The sequence below is a fragment of the Aulonocara stuartgranti genome (assembly GCF_965226115.1).
Source record: "Aulonocara stuartgranti genome assembly, chromosome: 10".
NCBI classification, from domain to species: Eukaryota; Metazoa; Chordata; class Actinopteri; order Cichliformes; family Cichlidae; genus Aulonocara; species Aulonocara stuartgranti.
This window is the reverse complement of record NC_138946.1, coordinates 22,958,334-22,980,900: the sequence shown is the minus strand read 5'-3', so window position 1 is coordinate 22,980,900 and position 22,567 is coordinate 22,958,334. Positions and strand designations below refer to the sequence as shown.

The 22,567-nt window shown below is 38.9% G+C and overlaps 1 protein-coding gene across 1 annotated transcript; it reads left to right on the top strand.

Annotated features, from left to right (window-relative positions):
- The first annotated feature begins 903 nt into the window (after nucleotides 1–903).
- LOC309715537 (transcriptional regulator ATRX-like) lies at nucleotides 904–22,258 on the top strand. The gene is made up of 35 exons (XM_082548738.1): nucleotides 904–1,079; nucleotides 2,334–2,437; nucleotides 2,526–2,560; nucleotides 3,168–3,196; nucleotides 3,328–3,452; nucleotides 3,779–3,895; nucleotides 4,302–4,411; nucleotides 6,143–6,210; nucleotides 6,312–8,074; nucleotides 9,289–9,349; nucleotides 13,221–13,375; nucleotides 13,579–13,755; nucleotides 13,827–13,932; nucleotides 14,163–14,253; nucleotides 14,412–14,597; nucleotides 14,747–14,891; nucleotides 15,105–15,214; nucleotides 16,045–16,188; nucleotides 16,299–16,476; nucleotides 16,574–16,711; nucleotides 17,822–17,997; nucleotides 18,079–18,196; nucleotides 18,289–18,419; nucleotides 18,496–18,560; nucleotides 18,970–19,070; nucleotides 19,155–19,314; nucleotides 19,391–19,482; nucleotides 19,583–19,688; nucleotides 19,780–19,957; nucleotides 20,271–20,462; nucleotides 20,578–20,721; nucleotides 20,807–20,878; nucleotides 20,961–21,056; nucleotides 21,539–21,667; nucleotides 21,753–22,258. The coding sequence occupies exons 1-35, from the start codon at nucleotides 1,060–1,062 to the stop codon at nucleotides 21,834–21,836; spliced, it is 5,706 nt and encodes a 1,901-aa protein (XP_082404864.1). The 5' UTR covers nucleotides 904–1,059; the 3' UTR covers nucleotides 21,837–22,258.
- The last annotated feature ends 309 nt before the right edge of the window (nucleotides 22,259–22,567 follow it).

Here is a 22,567-nt window from a genome sequence, read left to right as displayed (position 1 = left end):
TGTTATAAAATGGGACTGTGTGGGCACTAGGCATTTTACTGGTATTTTACAGACTACATAGACTACTCAGAATACTAACAGGGAAGATAACATGTAATTTATGTGTTAAATAACAAGAAAGATCTGTTGTTGAAGCAAACAAGTACATAAAAACCAGAAGGTTCACACAAAGTTTACAGCTCTGGAATCCCATCATGTTTTTTAAAAGACATTTACAGCTGCGTTAAAAAATATAAGGCATGCTTTCAGCAACTTTCAGCAAAGTCATAAATTAAGTTACTCCTTTCATAAAGTTTGGAGTACAGAAAAATGACCTTCAGGGTTAGTGCTGTTGTTGTCCCTTAAAACATATTATCATATATATGATCTGGCTTTGATGTCTATTACAGAGTTGTCCAACAAATGACTAACAGAAATTGCGGGAACTATTGAACTATTTTCAGGAAAGTAAAATTAAAACATACAATTGTTCTAACTTAAAGCTAAAATACATTCTTTGGCATTTTTGTGTGTGTGCGTGTGTGTGTGTGTGTGTGTGTGGCTGTCTGTCTGTCAGCCACAGACAGACAGATAGACAGACTACTCCCTATGGGAAGATTTAATAACTTTTTGTTAGAAAACTGAAAAACATGAGCTGGAGAGTAATTTAAAAATGGCTGAAAATGAGCATTACTCACTCAAATTCACCTAAATCCTTCCATCCATTCATCCATTTTCTTACGCTCATCCAATTCAGGTTCTCTGAGGTGGTTTTGGAGGGAAGGGGGGCTGGAACCTGATCCCAAAGGGAGAAGCCATGCAATACAACCGTAGAAAACAACACAACTGAGCATGCACATGCCATGGCAGCAGATGGCGATAATGAGCGACAGCTTACTCGTACGCATTAAAAAAGAGGGGAAAAAAAAGAGGCGAAATAGATCCATTGACGGGCGGTTCAGTTGTTATCAATAACGGATGTGTGGGATGTGATGTGGATCATAGATTAAGCGCCACATTATTTTGTGCTATGAAAGTGTAAAAACTTGAACGACTTCGGTTGTTCAGCTGCTTCGCAACATGTCTGCAGTGACGCTGAGGTAAAACCGGCGGTTTACAGTGCGCTTGTTTAGCGTTGCTAGCAAATATAACGGCGAGCTAGCTTAGCCACTTGCTAACAGAGTTAGCTAACTGTTATTTAAACCAGAATGACCGTATAGGTAATAATACTCGGGCCAGTTCAAGTTTAGTTTAGTAGTAACATAATAGTAATGGAGGTAGGACAGCACATTAGGCTATATAAATCGAAAAACGTGGCTTTTCGTAAACAGTTCTAGAAGCCTTTTCTTAGCTAACTTTGGAGGAGCTGAACGTAGCATACATAAGCTGGCTCATAATTTGAACTCAAAGGAGTGCAGTGATTTATAGTACACTCCCGGGAGCAGAATCTGATCTCTTTGTGGTTGCTTAAAAGTCTGTCCAATCCAAACAAGCTGTGCTGACCACTTGTAAATAAGGGGGCATCAGAAAGTAGTCTTCATACCATGTTAACCTAGTTAGCTCTACTTGTAGATTTGAGGTTGGGCCTTTGTCTCGTGTGAGAGGTATTTACATCGATCAGGAAAGTGAGTTATTTCTAATTCTAATGTTGATCAGGTGAGTGTAAACTTTTTAGCTGGTATAAACGAACAAGTTTTGGACAAAACATAGGTTATGATTATCTAAAACGGAAGTAAGTACCTCTATATAGTTTAGCCAGATTTGTGGGGATAATACGAAATGCAGTTTTTAAATGATTTCAGTTATTAAGCGAACAAAGCTACCTGGCCCCGTGTGGAAAAAGTTGTTACAAAGCCACTTCTAATGTTTTGCGACATCTTCCAGTGAATGCTTCAAGAAGACCAAAATGAAGGTTTTGGAGTGGCCTAGTTCATTTGATTGAGACAGGCATCACCATAAACCAGTCATTCATGCTCAAAAAACCGCCAATGTCACGGAATTAAAGCAACTCTGCAAGGAAACCTGAGCCAAATTTCCTCCAAAGCGATGTGGAAAACTATTTACCAGTTATCACAAATGCTTTATTTCAGTTCTTGATGCCAACAGTGGCAAAAGCAGTTACTAGGTTTAAAGGGCAGTTTTTTTTTTTTTCATGTAGGTCAAAGTAGGTTCGGATAGCTTTTTTCCCCTCAATAAATGAAATAATCATTTAAATAACTACATTTAGTATTTACTCTGGTTATCTTTGTCTGAGCTAAGAAAGCAGACAAATACTTTTCCACAGCACTGTATAATCCGAATTGTTTTGTTTAATCAAATAAACACTGCCCTGCTTTTTTTCCTCTCCTGTCCAGCAACTCTACCAGCAAGCTAAATGTATTGGTCAACAAACTTCATGAATACTTGGCTAATTCCACTGAGGACAGCAGTGGCACAGCAAAAGTTGAGGATGCTGATGGTACATCTTTTAATCACTCTAACCATGACTAATGGAAACACGTTTACATGCATTACCAATTTATTTTTTACTGATCTTTTGTTCACAGGTTTGACAAACAGGTGCTGTTCTACTTTGACAGAGGTAAGTGAACATGCATAATAAACACATGTCAGTGTAGTATGTGTGTTTGTAGTGTTTCGTCATGTTGCGTAACACTGATGGCACTAATGGTGCCATTAACGGTTTTATCTGGATTTAGTAAAAACAACAGCCCTTCTCCAAAATGTATTAACACAGACTCGATCTACAACCTAATCTAGAGAGACAAATAACAAATATTTCTCAAGTGGATAACTAATGCGTATAAAATGTCAAGTAGATTAAATTCTGTTCTTGTACACCTCACACACATTGTCTGTATCAAAGAATCATAGAGCCGGTTCATCCACTTACATGTTTTTGTTGCTGTTTTATTAGGAATAGCGATAGTCTTAACAATTTGTGTCACAATTTCTCTCAAAAACTCAGTTATTTTTGTCATCTGAGCAGTAGTCTAACTGTATGGAGGTTGGAGGTATCTGTAAAACATATTTGCTCAGTATTATGAAAATTATGTCATGTCCTTATGCTCTATTCAAATGACTCACAGACTCAGAAAAATGTTTTAATGCATTTCCCTTTGGGATACTTTTCAACACAAAGCCATGATGACCATCAGCCTAAATAAACAAACCGTCTCGTTTTGCAGGCTGGTGCTGATGGCAAGTACTCGAGGCGGTGAGTTTATTGTGTGTTTAAAAGTATTTCAACCACAAAATTTGTGGTGTGCATCATCTCCTTTTTTGCTGTCCATGTAGGTTTTTAAACTTTGTTAAATATAGCTCATTTCTCTTTAACTGATGTTACAGAAAACCCTCAGTTGTCATGAAGCACTCTGGATTGGATGAATCCGGGGACTCAAATGCAAGTGAGGACTTGGTTCTTGGACCAGTTAATGCAAATGGTCACCTTGATATCACTAGATTGCCTAAAGGTAGGTCGTAAGGTTGTTGACTGCACACACACTGCTACTTTGACACTAAACATAATTATTTATACACCATCATAACATTTTCCTAGAAAGTGGGCTAGTGTTTCATTCAGAGTATATCGTTGATAGACTTCACGTTTATATCTGCATGTTGTTGTTGTTGTTTTTGTTTTTTTTTACTTTATGATGAAGTTAACAAAATTAAGTCATTGTAAAAGTGCTGGAGTGCCTATAGGGTATGCAGGATCTTCAAGTCTGTAACTGGCTTTGGCTTTCTAATTTCATATTTAATAATGATGGAACTGTATGATTACTTTTTGTTTGCACAGGCACTGTGCTGGTCAGGCCTGAAGCAGTCGACAATGGCAGAGATGATTTCAGGGGCCCGGAGTTTCGCAGCCGGAAATCAAGCGTAATGCGGAAAGAGTTTTCAAGAAGACGTGGAGGTCAGTTACTACTCCTATGAAATTGCTCACTAGCTAATGCTCAGGCAGGAATTTTAGTATAAAGAATCAAATCTGCAACACATCAAAAAGAGAATGTTTATTCTATTAGTTCTATTAATGGTTTAGGCACAAATGCTCAAGTATTTAAAGTAATATGAAAAAAATATCACTTCACTTAGTATCTAAATAGTCATTATTTTGGAAGAGAGCCTTCTGACAATCCACTTTGGAGATTGCAGTGCCTCACTTTTAATCTCCACTGCCTGAGTCCGGTAAGGGATCTCGCTCTTTTAGATTTTACCAGGAAAATGTACTGGGTGTACGTAAAGATGCAACAAGAGAAGCTGTCCTGCAACCCATTCTTTATAACCATGTAATTGCTAATAATGGAGCTTTTGTTTCCCAGGAGTTGAACACATTGGAATTGTGAGTTGCACTGCGTGTGGCCGACAAGTTAACCACTTCCGGAGGGATTCCTTGTATCGCCACCCAGTTCTGAAAGTCCTTATATGCAAGGTGAGTCTGCTTATTGATATACTAGAATTTTTTATTTCACCCACTTTTTGAACGTTATCAGAACAATATAGTCAGTAAGTCCAAAGCACAGAAAAGAATACATAACTTTGTGCTGTTAAATACTACATTTATATTCTTTGGGTTTTTTGATTGTTAATCATGAACATCATCAGGCATATCAGGTAGGGCTGCTCAATTAATCGAATTTTAATCACGATTACGATCTGGGCTTTCAACGATCATTAAAAATGACTGAGCCGATTATTAGCCCCTCCCTCGTGCTTTACTCTCGCGCTGCTCCGTGTGGTAAATCAAGCGCACCGCTCTGCATTTCGAACACGTGTCACAACAATTAAGAGGACCCGAGGGAAGCTCGGAAAGCTAAGCAGAAGTTATTTGGAGAGGAGAGTGACTGCTGTTGGTTGAAAAGAGGTAAAAAAAAAACTTCAGTGGTGTGGAAACATTATGGGTTCGCGGAGTCAGACGTGGATCAAGTAGACATAGTGTGTAAACTTTGCTACGGTGTAGTAGCTGCACCACAGAGCAACACTGCAAAGTTCACTAAACATAGATGTTTACATTTTTCATTTATTTCTTATATTGCAAACATTTGCACTGTTATCAGTATTTGCACACTATTTTATATTACTTTTTAAAAGTCATTATTCAATACATTGTTATTGTTAACCCTTTAAAGCCAGTCAGAGCAGCACGCTCCGTTTTGTGTAACTATTTTTAAATCCCTGTAGAACCTTGTAGGCCTTAAAAGCCTATACTGGTGTTTTTATAAGTCATGTTTGACTTTTCTGAATAGTTTCTGGGATGCTTAGAACTCAAATTGCACTGCTAGAACTAGTTTATTTTGATGCACATGCTGTTTTCTTTGCAAATTTGCATCATAGGATTGTTTTTTTGTTTTTCCTGCAGTATATAAAAATTGCTGTATCTCCAAAATAAAACTATGAAGACACTCAAAATAAATTTCCTGTTGTTGTAAACTATTTTTTGCAACTTTTTTGTATTTAAAGTTTTGAGAGATAAACCTCTTAAATTTCTCCAAGTAGAAATATATGTAAAAAAAACAAAAACGATTTTCAATTTTTTTGTAGTTTATTGCACTTTTTTGCAATTAATGTAGTTACTATGGACTTAATACATACATATTATTAAAATATGGGCTATAACAGTTGTATTGATGTATAGCAACTTGAAATGCTCCCACAAATGGCACTACAACATGCAAAAAAAATAATATAAGCTCTGGTGGACTTGGTTCTATGGTAGGTCTTAAAGGGTTAAATAAATATTGTCAAATAATCGTGATCTCAATTTCAGTGAAAATAATGGTGATTATCATTTTTGCCATAATCGAGCAGCCCTAATATCAGGTGTTTTTAATTCTTTTAAACCTCGGTCCTTATTTGTGGTGCGGCTCATAATTTGTCTTGGTGATGTGTGTTTATTCTGTTGGCCTTGTGTGGGTGGCTTCTTGTCATGAATACCAGTAAAACAAAAATAAAACTACTGTCATGCACAATATTGAGCCAGACTGATTTGTCAGCACTGGGTTTGATGCCTGATTGAAAACAATAGCAAAACTGAAAAAAGATGCATTAAAAAAACCTGACCTCAAGTATATTGATATCATCAACAGAATTATATTTTTCACCTTGTTAGTGTTTATAATACATTGCTCAGAGCTGTTTCTAATTAAATGTTTTGTTTTGACAGTCTTGCTACAACTATTACTCAAGTGATGACATCAGCAAGGATTGTGACGGGATGGATGAGCAGTGCAGGCACGATTTAGTAGCATTCAGTCATTTAACTGAAATATTAACATTTCCATTAACTCACTTTTGTCAGCCACATTTATCATCTCTCTTTTCCCCTCGTGCAGGTGGTGTGCTGAAGGAGGCAACTTGATCTGCTGCGATTTCTGTAGCAATGCTTTCTGTAAGAAGTGCATTTTAAGAAATTTGGGAAGGAAGGAACTGTCGGGCATCTTGGAGAGCAAATGGTACTGCTATGTGTGTAGCCCAGAACCTCTTTTTGACCTGGTCATGGCTTGTGACAGTGTCCTTGAGAACATGGAACGTTTGTGGCAACAGCAGCGCAAGAGGAATCGAGTCGATCCGGGGAAATCTGAGATTTTCAACATTTTACCACACTCACCTCAAAACATTTCTCTGGATAAATGGGATCACACTGGTATGGATGGAAATGTGATGTTCAACTACAGCATGCTGCAGGTTTCCAAGGACATTACCAAAAAGGCCAAACATTTAGTGGACTCAACAAATACCTTAAACCAAACTTTTGTCAATTTCATTCATAGTGTGACACAAAACAAACCAACACCTGGTGTTCGCACTAGGTACCTGAAGTCATTTTTGGAAGTAGTTAAAGGCTTGAGAAAATCCCTAGCAGGACTGGAGGATAGCCTTAAGGAAGAATTCAGTGATTTGGATGTATCGAGCAATTGGGAAAAACTGCTTAGTGACCACTTTGATGGACTTGTAACAGAAGCAGAAATGGAGATAGACATACCTGATGACAGGTGCTTGAGTGACTTGCAGAAATTGGCAGCTGAACATTTAGAAGATAACGACTCTGACTCCAAGGGCTTTGCAGATGGGAGTCTACAAGACTGTCCGGGCAAGGAGATGGTTTCAGGTTCACATAAAGCCAGACAGAGAGCACAAAAGATTGGCCTGAAATCTACTGAAAGCGGCGTTGACATGACTAAAAAACTAGTAGTACAACTTACACCTGTAGCTATGGAGCAGGAGCCGTCATCTGCGCCCCCCAAAACCGAGGAGGGAAAGAAAGATAAGAAGTCAAAGGAAAAACATGTATCAGAAGATGAAGAAACAAGTGGTAGCAAGATGAGCAATGACAACTCCAGTGCATCTCTGTATCTAGAAGAAGAACAGGGCAATAGACGTTCTCCTCGGGTGAAGACAACCCCTTTGCGCCGACCAAGTGATGTGAAAACCAAAACATCTCTCTCAGTAGGAGACAGTGACAGCGACTCTGACACTGAAGAGGCCCCCAACACGGTGCCTGCTAAAACAACTGAAGAGCAGAGTCTGAGCAGGACAAGAGACGACTCTGATTCAGATGAAGTCCCTGCTGCTCTGCTTGAGCGAGCAGCGATGACACAAAGTTCTGATGAACCCCAGAGTGATGAAGATGGTGGTAAAGCGTCGCCAAATAAAGTGGCGAAAAAATGTCTCTTCTGGCTTAATAAGAACACTCCAATCTCACCAGAGAATATTAGGCGGAAACGCAAGATACTGGATCGCACCCCTGAGGCCGACTCAACTAACAGAAGAGTCAAAGCTCGCGGTGAAAGTGGGACGGACTCCTCTAGCGACGAGCAAGACTCGCAAAAGAAAATAAAACACTTAAATACGCTGAGGTCAATAGGGAAGCCTCATCTTGTCAAGAGAGGAGAGGAGGGTGTGGCTAGAAAGCGGAGTAGGATACAAGGTGAGGACGCTAAGACTAAATCTCGTCAGGAAGCAATGGATTCATCGACCTCATCAAGTGAAGAAGAACATGACGATGACTCTGGGAGCGATGGAAGTGATCAGAAGATGAAGCCAATCACAGAAGATGTGGCCTTATTAGGAGCAGCTGCATTCCACCAATCGTCAGGTGAGTTTTACAGGTGTCTAGATCCATTGTGCAAAAGTCTTGAGCCACCCCTTAATTCTTCATATTTTACTTCCAACAAGTAAGACTGCAATAATTCTTCAGGCTTATTGAAGGTCATTGGCTGCCTTTGCACTTTTTCATTTTTAGCCCAGTCCTTGTACCTGACCAGAGCTACTTACCACTGATCTATGAATCATTTAAGCTTAAAAAAGTCAACTAACCAGTCACATAACAGAGAACTTAGCAAAGAACCAATTTTAAATTGTATCTTTAGGCACTTTGTTAGTAGCAGCTTGTTCCCATTTCTTTTGCACAAAAAATGCCAAAGTTAACACAGTTTGGCAGGCATAAAATAGTATTTTCGCACCAACAAAGTGATGCCCAAAGAGCTATTGAGCAAGAACAATGTATCTCAACATGGCATCCAGCATGTCAGTAGAAAATTTGAGGAAACAGGGCAAGTGTAAGGACAGAACAAGAAGTGGCAGGCCTAAAATAAACTATCTACAGCAGATGAACAGTATCTGGGTCAAGAGATTAGGAAGCATGAAAAAAAATCTAGTAAAGACCTGAAAAAGCACCAGTGACTGTCAAGAAGGAAGGGAAACTTTGAGAAATGGCCCTTTTTAAAAACATGGTGGAAGCTCTTAATGGTGTGAAACTGCATTTTAGACAGTGGTGCTGCCAATGCAATAAAAGCATATCTGGATAGAAAAACACACAGTGGAACACTGTCAGTCATTGATTGGCCGCCCCAGAGAGAGGATTTCAAAATTGTTGAAGCAGTGTGAGATTATATTGATAGAGAAAAGAACAAAAGGCAGCCAACATCCAAAGATTTGTTTGAATGTCCTTTAAGAAGCCTGCACAACTACTGAAGATGGTGTTGAAGAATAAAAGTGGTCATTTGTTTTGCTTTTATATTGTGTCACCATGTATGTTTACATGTTTCAGTAAATTGTTTAACCTATTTTCCATTTTCATAGCAAAATATAAAGAAATAAGTGATGGCTCAAGAAGTTTTAACAGAACTTTGTGTCATTAGTGGTTCGTCATGAATCATGAAGTAAGAACTGTGACAAAAATAAATATGAATATTTTCTTTCAATGTCTACACAATCCAGCATTCACTTTTTCTGGCAATATATATGTTTTCAAAACGTAGCAGCTTAATTTCATTTTGAAATTCATGTTTCTGATGTTTGTTCTTATAGGAGATGAGGAGCAGTCTGGGCCCTCATGGGCAGCAGAAGATGACGATGATCCAGAAAATAGGTACGGTTCAAAAAGCCCGGATGTAGAGTTTGTAAAGCAAGTTAGGTGTAGAAGAAAAGCTGCAACTTCAAATCCTGACGTCTGTGCAAAGTCTAGCAACACCCATGTCATTAGGACTCAGTTACAGCCAATTCAAACACGACCCAAACGTAGCTGCAGTAGGGCCCCAGCGATCAAATACACATTCTAGAGATAAAATCGTGACGTGGTTTTTGTTATTGATAAGCAACGTAATCTGCTCGTCTTTGTTTTATTTTTTACATTTAGAAATACAAGAACATTTTAGTATTATTTCTTATATCATACCTGCGTATTCTCCCTGGGACACTTGGCTGATGTTAAGAGACCCACTTGAATGAAGGAGGTCAAAGTATACATTTGAACAGTGAAGCTTGTTTTGGCGTACAGCTTAACCTGAGCACCACGAGTACAGGTGTGGTTTCATTGTGAGTATAAAAGTGAGCTTCGATGTACTGTTCATTCTGTGTTTTTACAAACTACACAAAAACAACATGGAGTGGCACTATTGACTGAAGTAAATGGAGTGTTGTTATTTTCCAGGTGAAGGATAAAGTTTGAAACCTGCCAGCAACATTATCTGCACATATTATGACTTTAAAAACAATATAATTTAATCAAAACCTTTTTCTGTTTTATATTACAAATGGGGAGCGATGCTTGCAGAGTTGCAAAACATGTTTAAAAATTTTATGCTTCACCTTTTTTTTTTTTTTTGAATACCTGCTCCTAGCTTTAATGGTCACAGTTGTGGTGTGAGCATTCAATTGTGGGCTAGATGGTAAAAAGATTGGTTTTTGAATAAACTGATCTGAGACAATGTACCTGGCTCTGTACATGTGTTTAGATTCAATTTATTCAGCTTTTGAATAATTTTAGGCCCAAAAGTTTGATGCGTGCAGTCCCTTTTTGTAATTTTTCTACAGCACAGGACCCGAACGTCACACACAAATGGGTTTTTATTTGACACCACAGAGTTGTTGCATTATAAAAGTGTTTACTTTATTGCTGCACTTTGAAAGAAGTGCCAAAGTGTAATTACCTTTATGGTATTGTGAGTGTCTGTAAGTCTCACGATTTGTTACATGGCTCCTCTCACAGTCCAACAAACAAAAAATGCAAACTTTTGTTAGTTTAGCAGCTCTCAAAACAGTTCTCAAAGTCTCCCACAGCCCTCACCTCAAAACAGTATCATGAGCTGAGGATACGCACCCAGCCTTCCAAACCAGCTATTGGGTTTTATGCAAGTTGTGGTAAGTTAACCACCAGCTGCAGTAGAAGTAATGTGCTTTTTTTTCATTAACATGTTTGATAGTTAAGTGTTTGTTTGATGCACCTTCAAGGCTCTGGTGTTTACACTCGGCCATCACGATGTATAATCTAGTACAATCTAATTTGATAAAATACCTCTGTAATCTGGTATGTAGTCAGCCTTCTTTGAAAGTTAGGAGACTCCCAACAATTGTCTTTGAGCAAGTTTTTACTTCATCTCTGGAAACAAGTTGAAATCCTGCTGCACCGCTGACACCCACAGTCACAGCTAATGCACTTTGGAGCAGGCTTTGTGTCAGCCTGACACTCACTTGCTTTCCTGTGTGCTCATTCCAATGACTTAAGTCAAAGCGTGTCGACATGCAGGTATTACTTGCTTCAGTTTGTCAGGAGTCTCAAATAAAAGCTAGAAATCCAGTCAGTTCACTTGAGCTCTGAAAACGATTACATATTGGTAGGGAGTAGAAGCTGAGTTCGAAGAAGTTGAATACTTTGAGTATTACTTTTGTTTTCTGACTGAGATTATCTTACGTCTCACACTCATTTTCCACCTCTTTACCTCTGTTAATATCTTTCTGTCGAGCTTTCTGATACCAACCCTTTCCAATGGAAGTGAGTGAAATTTGATTACTGCTCTTGGAGGCTAAGCCCAGAGTAATAGCACAGCATTTGTGCAATACCATTGAAGTAGCTAAGATTTACCGTAAAGTGCAATCAGAGATGAATCCTAATCTCCTTTTTTCCCCTCTAATTTAACACCTCGCATCTAAATTTCTTCATTTGGCCTACTCTTCTCCCAAATGATGTACGTGCTATGCAGTGTTCTTTAGAAACACCTATGCTTTTTCTAGTGTTTTGGCCCACTTTCTATACACAGACTATACATTACTGCTGACCATTAAACGTAATGACTGAAACTTGCAGCCGGTTAAATCCTGCTTAACAGGAGACCCAGCTTGTGCTTTTACTCACGTAAAGCAGATGAAAACATTTATTTCAGAACAGTGATTATAATCGTGATCATTTCTACCTTATCTGAAATGAGAGTGGGCTGTGAAACAGTTGTTAGAGTGCAAAAAACAAGCAACCAAGTTTACACTATGTCTTTATTGATGTGACTTGTTTGTTTTCTCATGTTTTTTTCAGGGCGGATTTTCTGACAGCACAGCAGTGAATGCAGTGCTGTTAGGCGACAGTCACTTAAATCTGGGATATTGTAGCCTCCTATCAACATGAATAGCATCACATGACGTCTGTGTGTAGTTGTAGTGCAACTTTATCATGGGGAAAATGGTCAGCAGAAATGTAAAGTTTACATTGTTTGTAGTTACTGGGCTAAAACGTAGCATGTGGCTGTGTTCATTTTCATTTCAGTGTCTTTGCGCTTTCTGCTGCGTCTTTCTTCTAACTTGAAACATATCAAATGAGATTCAAGACTCTCATCTGTTCCTGCTGCTGTCGTCTAACATTTCTGTACTGTGTGTACTTTAACAATAAGTTCTCACCGGACGTTGGATTTGGTATCAGTGAAAGTGGTGCTTATCTGATGTCCACTGACCTGGATTATAGCCTACTTGAAAACAGGGTCAACCCTGTGGGAGAAATGGCTGAAGTAGGATGCAGTAGACAAACCCGAGCCAGATACGACTCATGCAGTGTTGGGTCCACGTAAATGGAGTTTAAAGGGGTTATTTATTGTATATATTCTTCAAAACACCACATGGTATTAAAACAATGAACTTTTTACATGTTTTTTTTTTTTTTACGTGAATTTTACTGCAGTTTGAATATACTTCAGCCATTTTTGAAATGTGATACCCCCTGGGGTAGGGAAAAAAAAGTTAATGTTTCATTCTAAGTAAATCTTTATGTACAGTAATTTTCTGTTTTTGTGTCCCACGTGTAATTTGTCCCCCTTTTCAAGAAAATTGGGAGAATCATGATTATATTGCCTTTTGGTCGCCTCGAAAGATTGTAGATCTTCAAATCAGAGCTGTCACAGTTTAAAGGATGAGCGGAATACATGAACATAATGTCATGTTTGCAAACATATGTCTGTCAGACTCGAGCAAGAAAAAAAAAAGAGGGAAAAAGAAAGAAAAGTGTTACTCGCGATTTCCCAAGGGCGAACAAACTATTGAGAGTTTGAGACTATTGTTTTTGTGTGTGAAGAATCCTTGTTTGTCGTAATAAATTCTTACTCTTAAAAATGCCTCTGTCTCGTTTTTCTTTTGCTTTCTATACTAATGTTTTGAATATGTCTTTCAGTGTTGTGGCAGTTCTTTTTAATTGGTCTGTGAAGCAACTACAAGAGCTTCAAACTGGGCTCATCACTTAAAGACATAATGCGGATCCACTAGAAGCGACTCACCATATATAGCTGATTTCTTTTTAATGCCACCAGCTTTTGGAATATTGGCAGCTGAGCGCTTAAATGATCATTTCTGTGTAATATAGCCCAAATATTACCATATTTTGTTGTAATGTGTAACAATAAGTGTAAAAATATCCAGCTGAAGACAATGAAACTGATCATGAAATGAACTTCAGGTGCCTTTTCCTTCTCTTCTACTTTTGAAAGAATCGCTAAGAAATTGCTATTGGCCCAAATTAAATCCAACTACTCCTCGGGTGATGATATCTCTTCAGATGAAGAAACACAGGAGGATGAATCTGATTCACTGAGTGACAAGGAGATCAAACGAGGCAATGATGGTAGTGGAACAGATGAAGATGGTAAGTTTTTTTTCTTGGTATTACAAGTTTTAATCTTGTGCATTTCCTTATGAATAGATTTTCCAGATTTTATTTAACCAGTATCTCAGTTATGAGATTAATACAAAATTGCGAAGCTATCCCAGTGGCAGAGGGCTGTTATATCACTTGGGGTGGTTAAAGAGCATAAATAATAATAATGATAGAATATGTCTCTGATACAGGGGAAGACTTTACCGAAGATTCATCTGACTACTACTCTGATGGGCCCATCTCCAGGCACCACCTCCTCCGTCACAAACTTATCTTAGATGAGGGAACATCAAGTAACAAGGATGCACCAAAGAGCAAAGATGGAAAACGGGAGCGTAAAAGAGGAGCCAGGAAAGAAAATCAGAGCTGTAAGAATAACTTAGACAGTGATCAGATGGAACAGGAGATGAGTATCTCGTCTAACTTGTTTTCTGTGAAGCCGACAGTGAAAGTGAGGCCGACAGCGATGAGCTGGATGAAGATGCTGGGATGAGTGAGGAGCTGAGCGAGTCGGGTGACGAGGCTGGTGAAGACAAGCTCAAAAAGTATGTTTATTTCAACTTCCACTGATAAGAATCAGCGTTCAATTCAGTTAAATTTATACCGTGCCAATGCACAAATTGTAAAGACCTGAAAATAATATAAAGAAGAACGCAAAGGTTAGATTTGAGCAAGCAGCTTAGTAGTTTTAGATTTACTGGATAACCTGATCGGCACAATTTCTTTTTTTTTTCCTTCTTTTTTTGAAAACATACTTTCTTATTTTTAACTCCAGAGCAAACACAAAGGTGAATGATGAGCTTCATGGTTACGAAAAGAAAACGCAAGTGGCTTACATTTTGTTGTCAGACTCCAGCAGTGAAAAGGTATCGAATTATCCTCTTTTATCTCTTTATGAATTTATGTGTTATTCTTCTTATCTCGGCCTGTTTATGTGTGATACCATAAACCTTGTCCAAAAAACAACAACAGACAACTCTCGTGCCTGATTGACATACTGACTGTTGGATTGTTCTCTGGACAGACCGATCAAGAAGATGCACTTGAGGAGGCCCGCGAAAATAAAGTCACCCCGAAAGGACGCAAGAGGATTCGCAGAATAATTGAAGATGAAAACCTTCGTGCTGAGACTCAGGAAGCCCTGAGAGAGGAGGAGGAGAGATGCAAACGTTTGGCAAATAGGGAACAACAGATGGAAGACAGGAGAGAGGTACTGCGCTAAACTTCACCATAGCAATAGAAATCAGTGTTTAGAGCAGGAAATGCTGATAAGATGCCTTGTACCTGTAGATCAAGGACACCGAGCACAGCACATGCAACGCAGTGAAACTTTTTAGGACATATTTGTTTGTGTTGCAGATCATTGTCATAGAGGATGAGCTGTCTCAAGTGGCGTGTCCCGTCACAACCAAGCTGATCCTGGATCAGGATGAGGAGACCAAGAAGCCTCTCGTTCAGGTGCACAGGAACCTGGTCACAATATTGAAGCCTCACCAGGTGGACGGTTAGTTTCTGTCTTTTGTGTTTTGCTTTGCAATCATGTTGATGCTTAGGGCAGTTAGATTAATTATACATTTTTAATTTTGTGTTCATTAAGACTTTGTGTTTGAAATCCACGTCTCTCCTAAAACTTGTCTAATATGAGCTAATTGTATTTAGCTTGTTAAAATGTATTTAAAAACACCCCAAAAACCTAATCACAATGTCATTCCCCAAGGCGTCCAGTTTATTTGGGATAGTTGTTGTGAGTCTGTGAAGAAGGCCAACTCCTCTCCTGGATCAGGCTGTGTACTGGCACACTGCATGGGCCTCGGAAAGACTCTGCAGGTAAAGACACACACATGTCCACCCTTGATATGCTAGTTGCACAGAATCACAAATCGCACTCCCTGAACCAAAGATTATTTTCTGTCTGTGCTTTCATTTTTGATACAGCCCGGTCTTTTCAGAAAGTTGTGATACTGTGTGAAACGTCAGGAAAAGTAGATTGCATTTTTATTTATGTATTTGAACATTTATTTAGGTTCATTTACTGAACATATCAAATGCTGAAATTGAGTATTTGTTTTATTGAAAATATAAAAATATCTGCTCATTTTATGCCTTGAGACAGTGAGATGTTTTTCTTTTCTTTTAGCAAATTGCTGTTTCCTATTTTTCTGAGCAGTTCTGTTGGGTCAATGGGTGACAGGCCTGGACTGTTTCGGGCTAGTTTAGCAGCCTGACTCTTTTTTGCTTTCAGTCATGATCTTGTAATAGATGTAGAATGTGGTTTGATGTCATCTTACTGAAATAAGTAAGAACTTCCCTGAAAAAGATTTCAAGTGGATGCCAGTAAATGTTGCTCTAAAACCTGTCTGTCTTGTTCAGCATTATGGTGACTTATGCATTCTATGTTCACTTTTACACCCCTATAGCATCACAAATGCTGACTTATGAATTGTGTACTGTTGACACACTGTGGGCTTTATGGTCCCTCTCTTCTTTAGCCTAGTGAATGCAGAGTCGTTGATTTCGGAAAACAGAAATGAAAGATGTGATCAGTCATACTACAGGGAAGTTTTTCACTTAATCTCAGTCTGTTTTAAATGAACTTGTCCATTAGAAGGGGACAGCACTTCTGGATGTGTCATATTCATAGTTGTCTCATTTGACAGGTGGTGACGTTCCTCCACACAGTGTTGCTGTCCACAGAACTGAAATTTAGAACTGCTTTGGTTGTGTGTCCGCTTAATACCATCCTCAACTGGGTCAGTGAGTTCAGGAAATGGCAAAACAACATGGGGGAAGATAAAGTCAAGGTAACCAAAGAAATTTAAAAGTGTTAAAATTATATATATATAAAAAAACAAGGCCAGAAATCTTTGGTTTGCCTCATATGGTGTCAGCAACATGTCCTTATTGGTCACAGGTGATAGAACTGGCTACAATGAAGCATAAATTGGTTCGACTCAGAGCTCTGCAGACGTGGCAGAGAGACGGAGGTGTGATGATAATGGGGTATGACATGTACCGCATCCTGTCATTAGACTGTAAAATCAACAACGACGAGTGGAAGGAGGAGTTTTATCGCACACTTGTGGATCCAGGTCCAGTGACTTTGTTATGGCATGCTACTATTAAAAGACTTTCTATTTTAGGTGTCGTGCCTTTGCTCATGGAATCTGATGTTGTTTTTCCTTTCAGGTCCCGACTTTGTGGTTTGTGACGAGGGGCACATCCTGCGTAATGATGGCTCTAATATCTCCAAAGCTATGAATGCCATCAAAACTCAAAGAAGAGTGGTGCTGACTGGCACGCCACTGCAGAACAACCTCGTTGAGTGTAAGTCTGCAGCACTAGGTCATCATAACTGTGGCCATGAAGTCCTAAAGTGATTACAGAGAAACATGGGGATTATAATTAGTTTAAATAAGTGCATGATGGTGGAGTTACTCTCTCAAGTGTCCCCATTTAAACAGGATTTGCAGTAATTGTAGTCATCAAATTTTGTTTCCTTTATTTGTGTTCAGAAGCCAGTTGTGTAGTTTGGTTTCGATGCTTTTAACCTTTTTTTCTGACCAGGATACAAAGCTAGTTTGAGAGCTCTTAATTTGCTATGCTGCAAAGTGTCTGTTTGCTCTTCCACAGCCACTTCTTTCATTATGCAGCAGGTGTGACCTACTGCTAACATCCCTGAATGCTGTGGTTTGTTTGATTTATTTTGTTGCTCAGTACTATATCACACCTTTGAAATTCTGGTTGTAGCTCTGTTCGCTTCAGAACATCGACAACAGACATGAGAACATCCAGAATTTCCTGCCTTTGTAGATCTGTCTGGTGATGCCAAGCTACTGATTTTCTGCTTTGACTTATTTTATTTGTTTCATTTCGTTATGTGGATTCAAGTCAAAGTATAACATAGTGTTGGCACTACAAAAGTTCAGATCAGGCTTGATTTTTCCCTCTTTTTTTCTGACCAATCAGGCCACTACATTTGGCAAAAAGTGTACTTGCTCAAAAACGTACCACGGTACTGAATATATTGGCATGATTTCTGAAATGATTTCTCTGCCTCCTCAAATGACCACTCCGCCAACATCCTGAAAGCGGTCGTCATACCAAACCATGAAATTCTCCCTGCTACTGCCTCCTCTTGAATACTGAACACACCCAGAATCTCTGTTTCTTCCTTTTCGTGTTTAGAAACATCAGGATCAGCTCATCATCGCTTGATGCTGACTCCTTTTTTCCATAGTGTGTTTTTAAGGACAAATCTTCTGCAAAATTGGGACACTTTTAGTGTTTATTTACGTTACATGACAAATTTGCATCCAAAAAAACTCTGAATTTTGATTTGTTTTTCACAATGTGCTCAGTTTTTAAAGGCTTTTAGCCTAATCTATTAGTTGTTTTGTTTAGAAATCTTATTGCGAATACATATTTTGTTCCCAGACCACTGCATGGTCAATTTCATCAAGAAGAACCTTCTGGGCTCACTGGGCGAATTCAGGAACCGCTTCATCAACCCCATAGAGAACGGCCAGTGTGCTGACTCCACCCCGAAAGATGTCCGAATCATGAAGAAGCGAGCACATGTACTGCATTCAGTGCTAGGCGGATGCATACAGGTAAAAATAATAGAACATCTGAATGCTCTCTTCATTGCATTTATATTCCAGCTCACAATACTGTGTTTGTCTTTTCCTTAGAGAAGAGATTACTCGGAGCTTCGACAGTTTCTGCCTCCGAAGTATGAGTACGTGCTGGCAGTGAGGGTTTCCCCACTTCAGTATAATCTATACCGATACTACCTTGACCATTTCACAGGTGCGGATCTGTATTGTGCCCTAAAATAAACCTAAAATAGATGTCTTTTTTTTTTACTTGAAGAGTTTATAGATGGTTGTGCTTTTTCCCAGGTGTAAGCTCCTTACATAACAGCAAAAAGATGAGGCCTGGAGCAAACCTGTTCAAGGACTTTCAGGTCCTTGGCCGAATTTGGACTCATCCATGGTGCCTTCAGCTCAGCTACCTGAGCAAATTAAAAAAGGTAGAAAGATCTCCGTAACTGCATGTTGATTACTCATTAGTCTGAAATAACATGTTTTTCTTTTTCTTTTGCAAAGAAGAGTAAAGGTAAAGCAGCAGATCTGCCCAAGGATGCAGAGACCCCTATGACTGAGGCTGAGAGGTAAGACCTCTTCATTTGTTATTCATTAAAGCCTAAAGCACCCCTAAAACAATTCTGGTGGGTTATGGGAATACTAAAGACCTTTCCTTTAAGATGTATTCTCAAGCAGTGGTGGAACAAATACAGATTGTAGACCAACTGGCTATCCAAGGAAACATGATGCATAAATCTAGATTGAAAAATGGATGTTGTGTAGACAGGAAGTGTATAAACTCTGGAAGTGTCACTAATAAATGTGATTGTGGAGTTTGTATAGAATATTTGTATACGCCATATAGATTTTGGTAGTCAAAGTACCCTAAGGCAATGTTTATGCAAAGTTTCATCAAGGTTAGTCCACTCGTCCAGGAAGAGATGTGGAGCATGCATACATATGCTACAATGGTTATGTTTATTTCTTCATTTTTAGCTGGTGTGAAGGAATGAAAGAGAACGAAGGACAAGAAGGGAATAACACTCACAACAGCACACCAATTATTGATGATGTCAAAGTTGTCTGTGCAGTGGAAGGTATAAAAGCTCCACATGCCACTAATACTCCAACAAATATAGCTTGTGAAATGTGCTACAGTTTTTCCCATTTTATGTCTTTAGCAGTAGAGAACGCACCCATCAGCTTGAAGCCTCCGAGTCCCGATGAGCGCTGGTACAAGGATCTTCTCTCTGAAAGAGATGCCAAAATCCTGGAGCACTCAGGGAAGATGGTGCTCTTGTTTGAGATCCTGAGAATGGCTGAAGAACTGGAGGATAAAGTGTATGTTTGTTTTCTGATATGAAGCAGATTTAAACAAGTGATCTGCCAGCGTCTAATGTCATAAATGCGTTTGTAGGATTGTGTTCAGTCAGTCACTGATCTCATTACACCTGATTGAGGATTTTCTTGCGGATTCTCACCGTGCCAGAGACCCATCAGCATTCAAAGGTAGTATTCTATTAATGGGAGAGGAAAATAATGAGTTAAGAGGAAATGCCTGTTTATATTTTTATGCTTTTTTTTCCTCCTTGTGTTTAAATTTTAACAGCGGGCAGCTGGGTTAAAAATGTTGATTATTACCGCTTCGATGGTTCCACCAGTGCCACACTGAGGAAGAAGTGGGCAGATGAGTTTAACAATCCTGTAAATGTCCGGTAAAGAATGTCTCTCTCTGTCACATCTTTTATATGAACTACACTGATATAACAGAAGGTTCGGATTGAATTTGAATAATCTTTATTCTAGCGGCCGATTGTTCCTCATCTCAACAAAAGCTGGCTCACTTGGCATCAACCTGGTGGCTGCTAACAGGGTGATCATCTTTGATGCCTCATGGAATCCCTCATATGACATCCAGAGCATTTACAGAGTGTACCGCTTTGGTCAGCTGAAACAAGTGTTTGTGTACCGCTTCTTGGCCCAGGTAAGCTTGCTTTTTTATTTAGAAAATTGAGCTCCACAAAGTCTTGACCTTAAGTCAGTTGTGGCCTCTCTAGTAGTTTAGAAGAAACGGCACTGTTTAAAAGTCATATGTGCTTCTTTTCTACTGTGCCACTGTTGTATGTTCTGCACATGTTACATCAACAGATGAAATGTTTAAGATTGGTCACTAAATAGTCCTTTTCAAATTAAAACAACATCAGACGTAAACTGAAAAGCGATGCAAAAATTTATATGGACTAATTCTTGCAGCTGCAACTCTTTTATTTAGTTATTGTGATTGTTGTCATCTTCAGGGCACCATGGAGGAGAAAATCTACGATCGGCAGGTGACCAAGCAGTCGCTGTCCTTCCGAGTAGTAGATCAGCAGCAGATTGAGAGACACTTCACCTTTCATGAGCTGACTGAACTTTACACATTCGAGCCAGACCTGCTCAACGATCCAAACTCTAAGAAAAGCAAAAGACCGGCTTCTGTGTTGCCAATGGTAACGACAGTCTTAATTTTCAGTCTCAATCTTACAGTCTTAATCTTAGTCAAACACCACGCAGGTGTTTGACTAAGATTTTGCAGCACTAGATAACTTCTTGTATGTTTCTCAGGATACGGTTCTGGCACAGCTGTTAGAAGACTGCAAAGACCACATAGTGACTTACCATGAGCACGAATCCCTGCTGGACCATAAACAAGACGAGGAGCTCAGTGAGGCAGAACGGAAAGCTGCTTGGGATGAGTATGAAGCTGAGGTACAGGACTGCTCACTGCAAAGCACTGATTATCCCCACCTTTTACATCATATGCATATGAGTAAAACTGTCTGTCTTTACTCAGTCACACCCAGCCAGTGTTCCAGAGACCTCTCACCAAGATGATTTGGATTTAAAAACCAATGAGCAGCTATTGGTATAAATATGTCATTTTATCGCCTCACTGTTTAGTAACATTTGTGTTTTATATTATATATTAAGTAAAAATGTCTCTACAGGAACTGCTTAACAAAAGCAGAACAACTGTTTCAGTGACCTTCACGGCACTGCAGAAAATGAGGATTCACACTGTTGAGGAATACATGTTTCTAATGGTGAGTGACCCTCATATCCTGTGGCGATGGGCATTTTTTTTAAGGAAAATAAAGTTCTTTAAATGTTGATTTATGTTAGTTTTAAAAAGTATTTAATTCACTTTAAAATTGAAACATATTTTGCAAAATCTTTTGCATAGCTGTACTTGTAAAAAAATTCATTCAGTGCCATGCTGGGCCTTTTATGAATGTCGGTCAGTTTTTGGCACTGTTTTGTGTCATTAATGTCAGTAAACACTTCTTTGTCCTCCAGCTCCACAGTGTTTCTGATGGTGGATTGTGTTCTCTGGTCAATAATTTTATCTTGGCTGTTCATACTCTGTGGCTTTGAGTCACTGAATAAATAGGATTTGCATTAACAAGATCAGCTAATCCTGGATCAACTTAAAACCAGCGTTTTCACAAGGCAGTGGCAGATAACAAAATTCAGACGACTCACAATGCAAACTTATGTAAGTTGAGTTCAAAATATTCTGTTACAGCGGCAGCAGTACGCCCAGTTGCCTGAGGCCGAGGTAAAGAGCAAAGCTGAGGTCTGGAGACAATACGATCTGAAGAAGCAGGAACATTTATATGGTTTTTATCGAGACGCTCTTGGACAGCAACAAACAGTAAGTAATTTGTAGACCTGTGAGTGCACCTGTGTGTACGTACTATTGTACTAATATACATTTTTTCTATCATTCCCCTTCTTAGCTCACATTCAGAATACAAAGCATACTGAACAGTCGAAGAAATGATGCGACTCAGATGACTGTGAAGCAGCCTGGACAGACTTGAGCAAGAAAATTATCTTTGTAGGAGGAGAAAGTTGTAATTTTTGTTTTATTACTTATTTCCTCCAGAAGATTGAATGTTTTACAAGAGTAGTTTGCACTGAGCTTCCAAAGTTGTTTAAACGTAAACAACAGGCCAGCGGTGTCACTTTGGTTTAGCACTTTTTCAGCCTTTTCACAGGAAACATTATCATGTATGTAGTTGTAGTTGTTCAGTTGCTTGGCTGTTTCGCTGCTACCAAAAGCTAACTGGTGAATGTGCCTTAATCCTTGACCTGTTGATTAACTCTTAATATTTTTCTATATTAAATTAAAGTCATATAGTAGACACTTACTTTTTTCATGCTTTAAAGTGCACCTTTTATATTTTCCTTATCTCCTGTCACATGTTGATGGTATTGATCATTAAATATGACTTTTCAAATAACGAGGTCAGTGTTTGTACATCTAATCCAGGCTTCAGGCTACTTTGAATGTTTTGTGTCAAGAGGATTTTTTCCCCAACTATTTAATATGTATGACATAAGTGTTCCTATTAGGGTCAAACATACAAATCTTCTGTTTACAATGTAAGCTGAAAAAGAGCTAAAGGGTTTGTTTCAAAAGATGAATGTAAAATGATGGAACCAAGGCCCAGTATTGAACTTTGAATCATATAAAGCTGTACCAGATGGCTATGTTTTTGATCCCACAAGGGAAATTGTTCTAGATTTGTTGACAGTAGTAGATAGTCCA

Excerpts from the sequence above, each read along its gene's own strand:
- LOC309715537 (XM_082548738.1), top strand. The coding sequence starts at position 1,060 with ATGTCTGCAGTGACGCTGAG. Across the intron at positions 13,933-14,162 it reads GGTGAAGACAAGCTCAAAAA|AGCAAACACAAAGGTGAATG; the intron begins GTATGTTTATTT and ends TTTTAACTCCAG. Across the intron at positions 18,561-18,969 it reads CCTATGACTGAGGCTGAGAG|CTGGTGTGAAGGAATGAAAG; the intron begins GTAAGACCTCTT and ends CTTCATTTTTAG.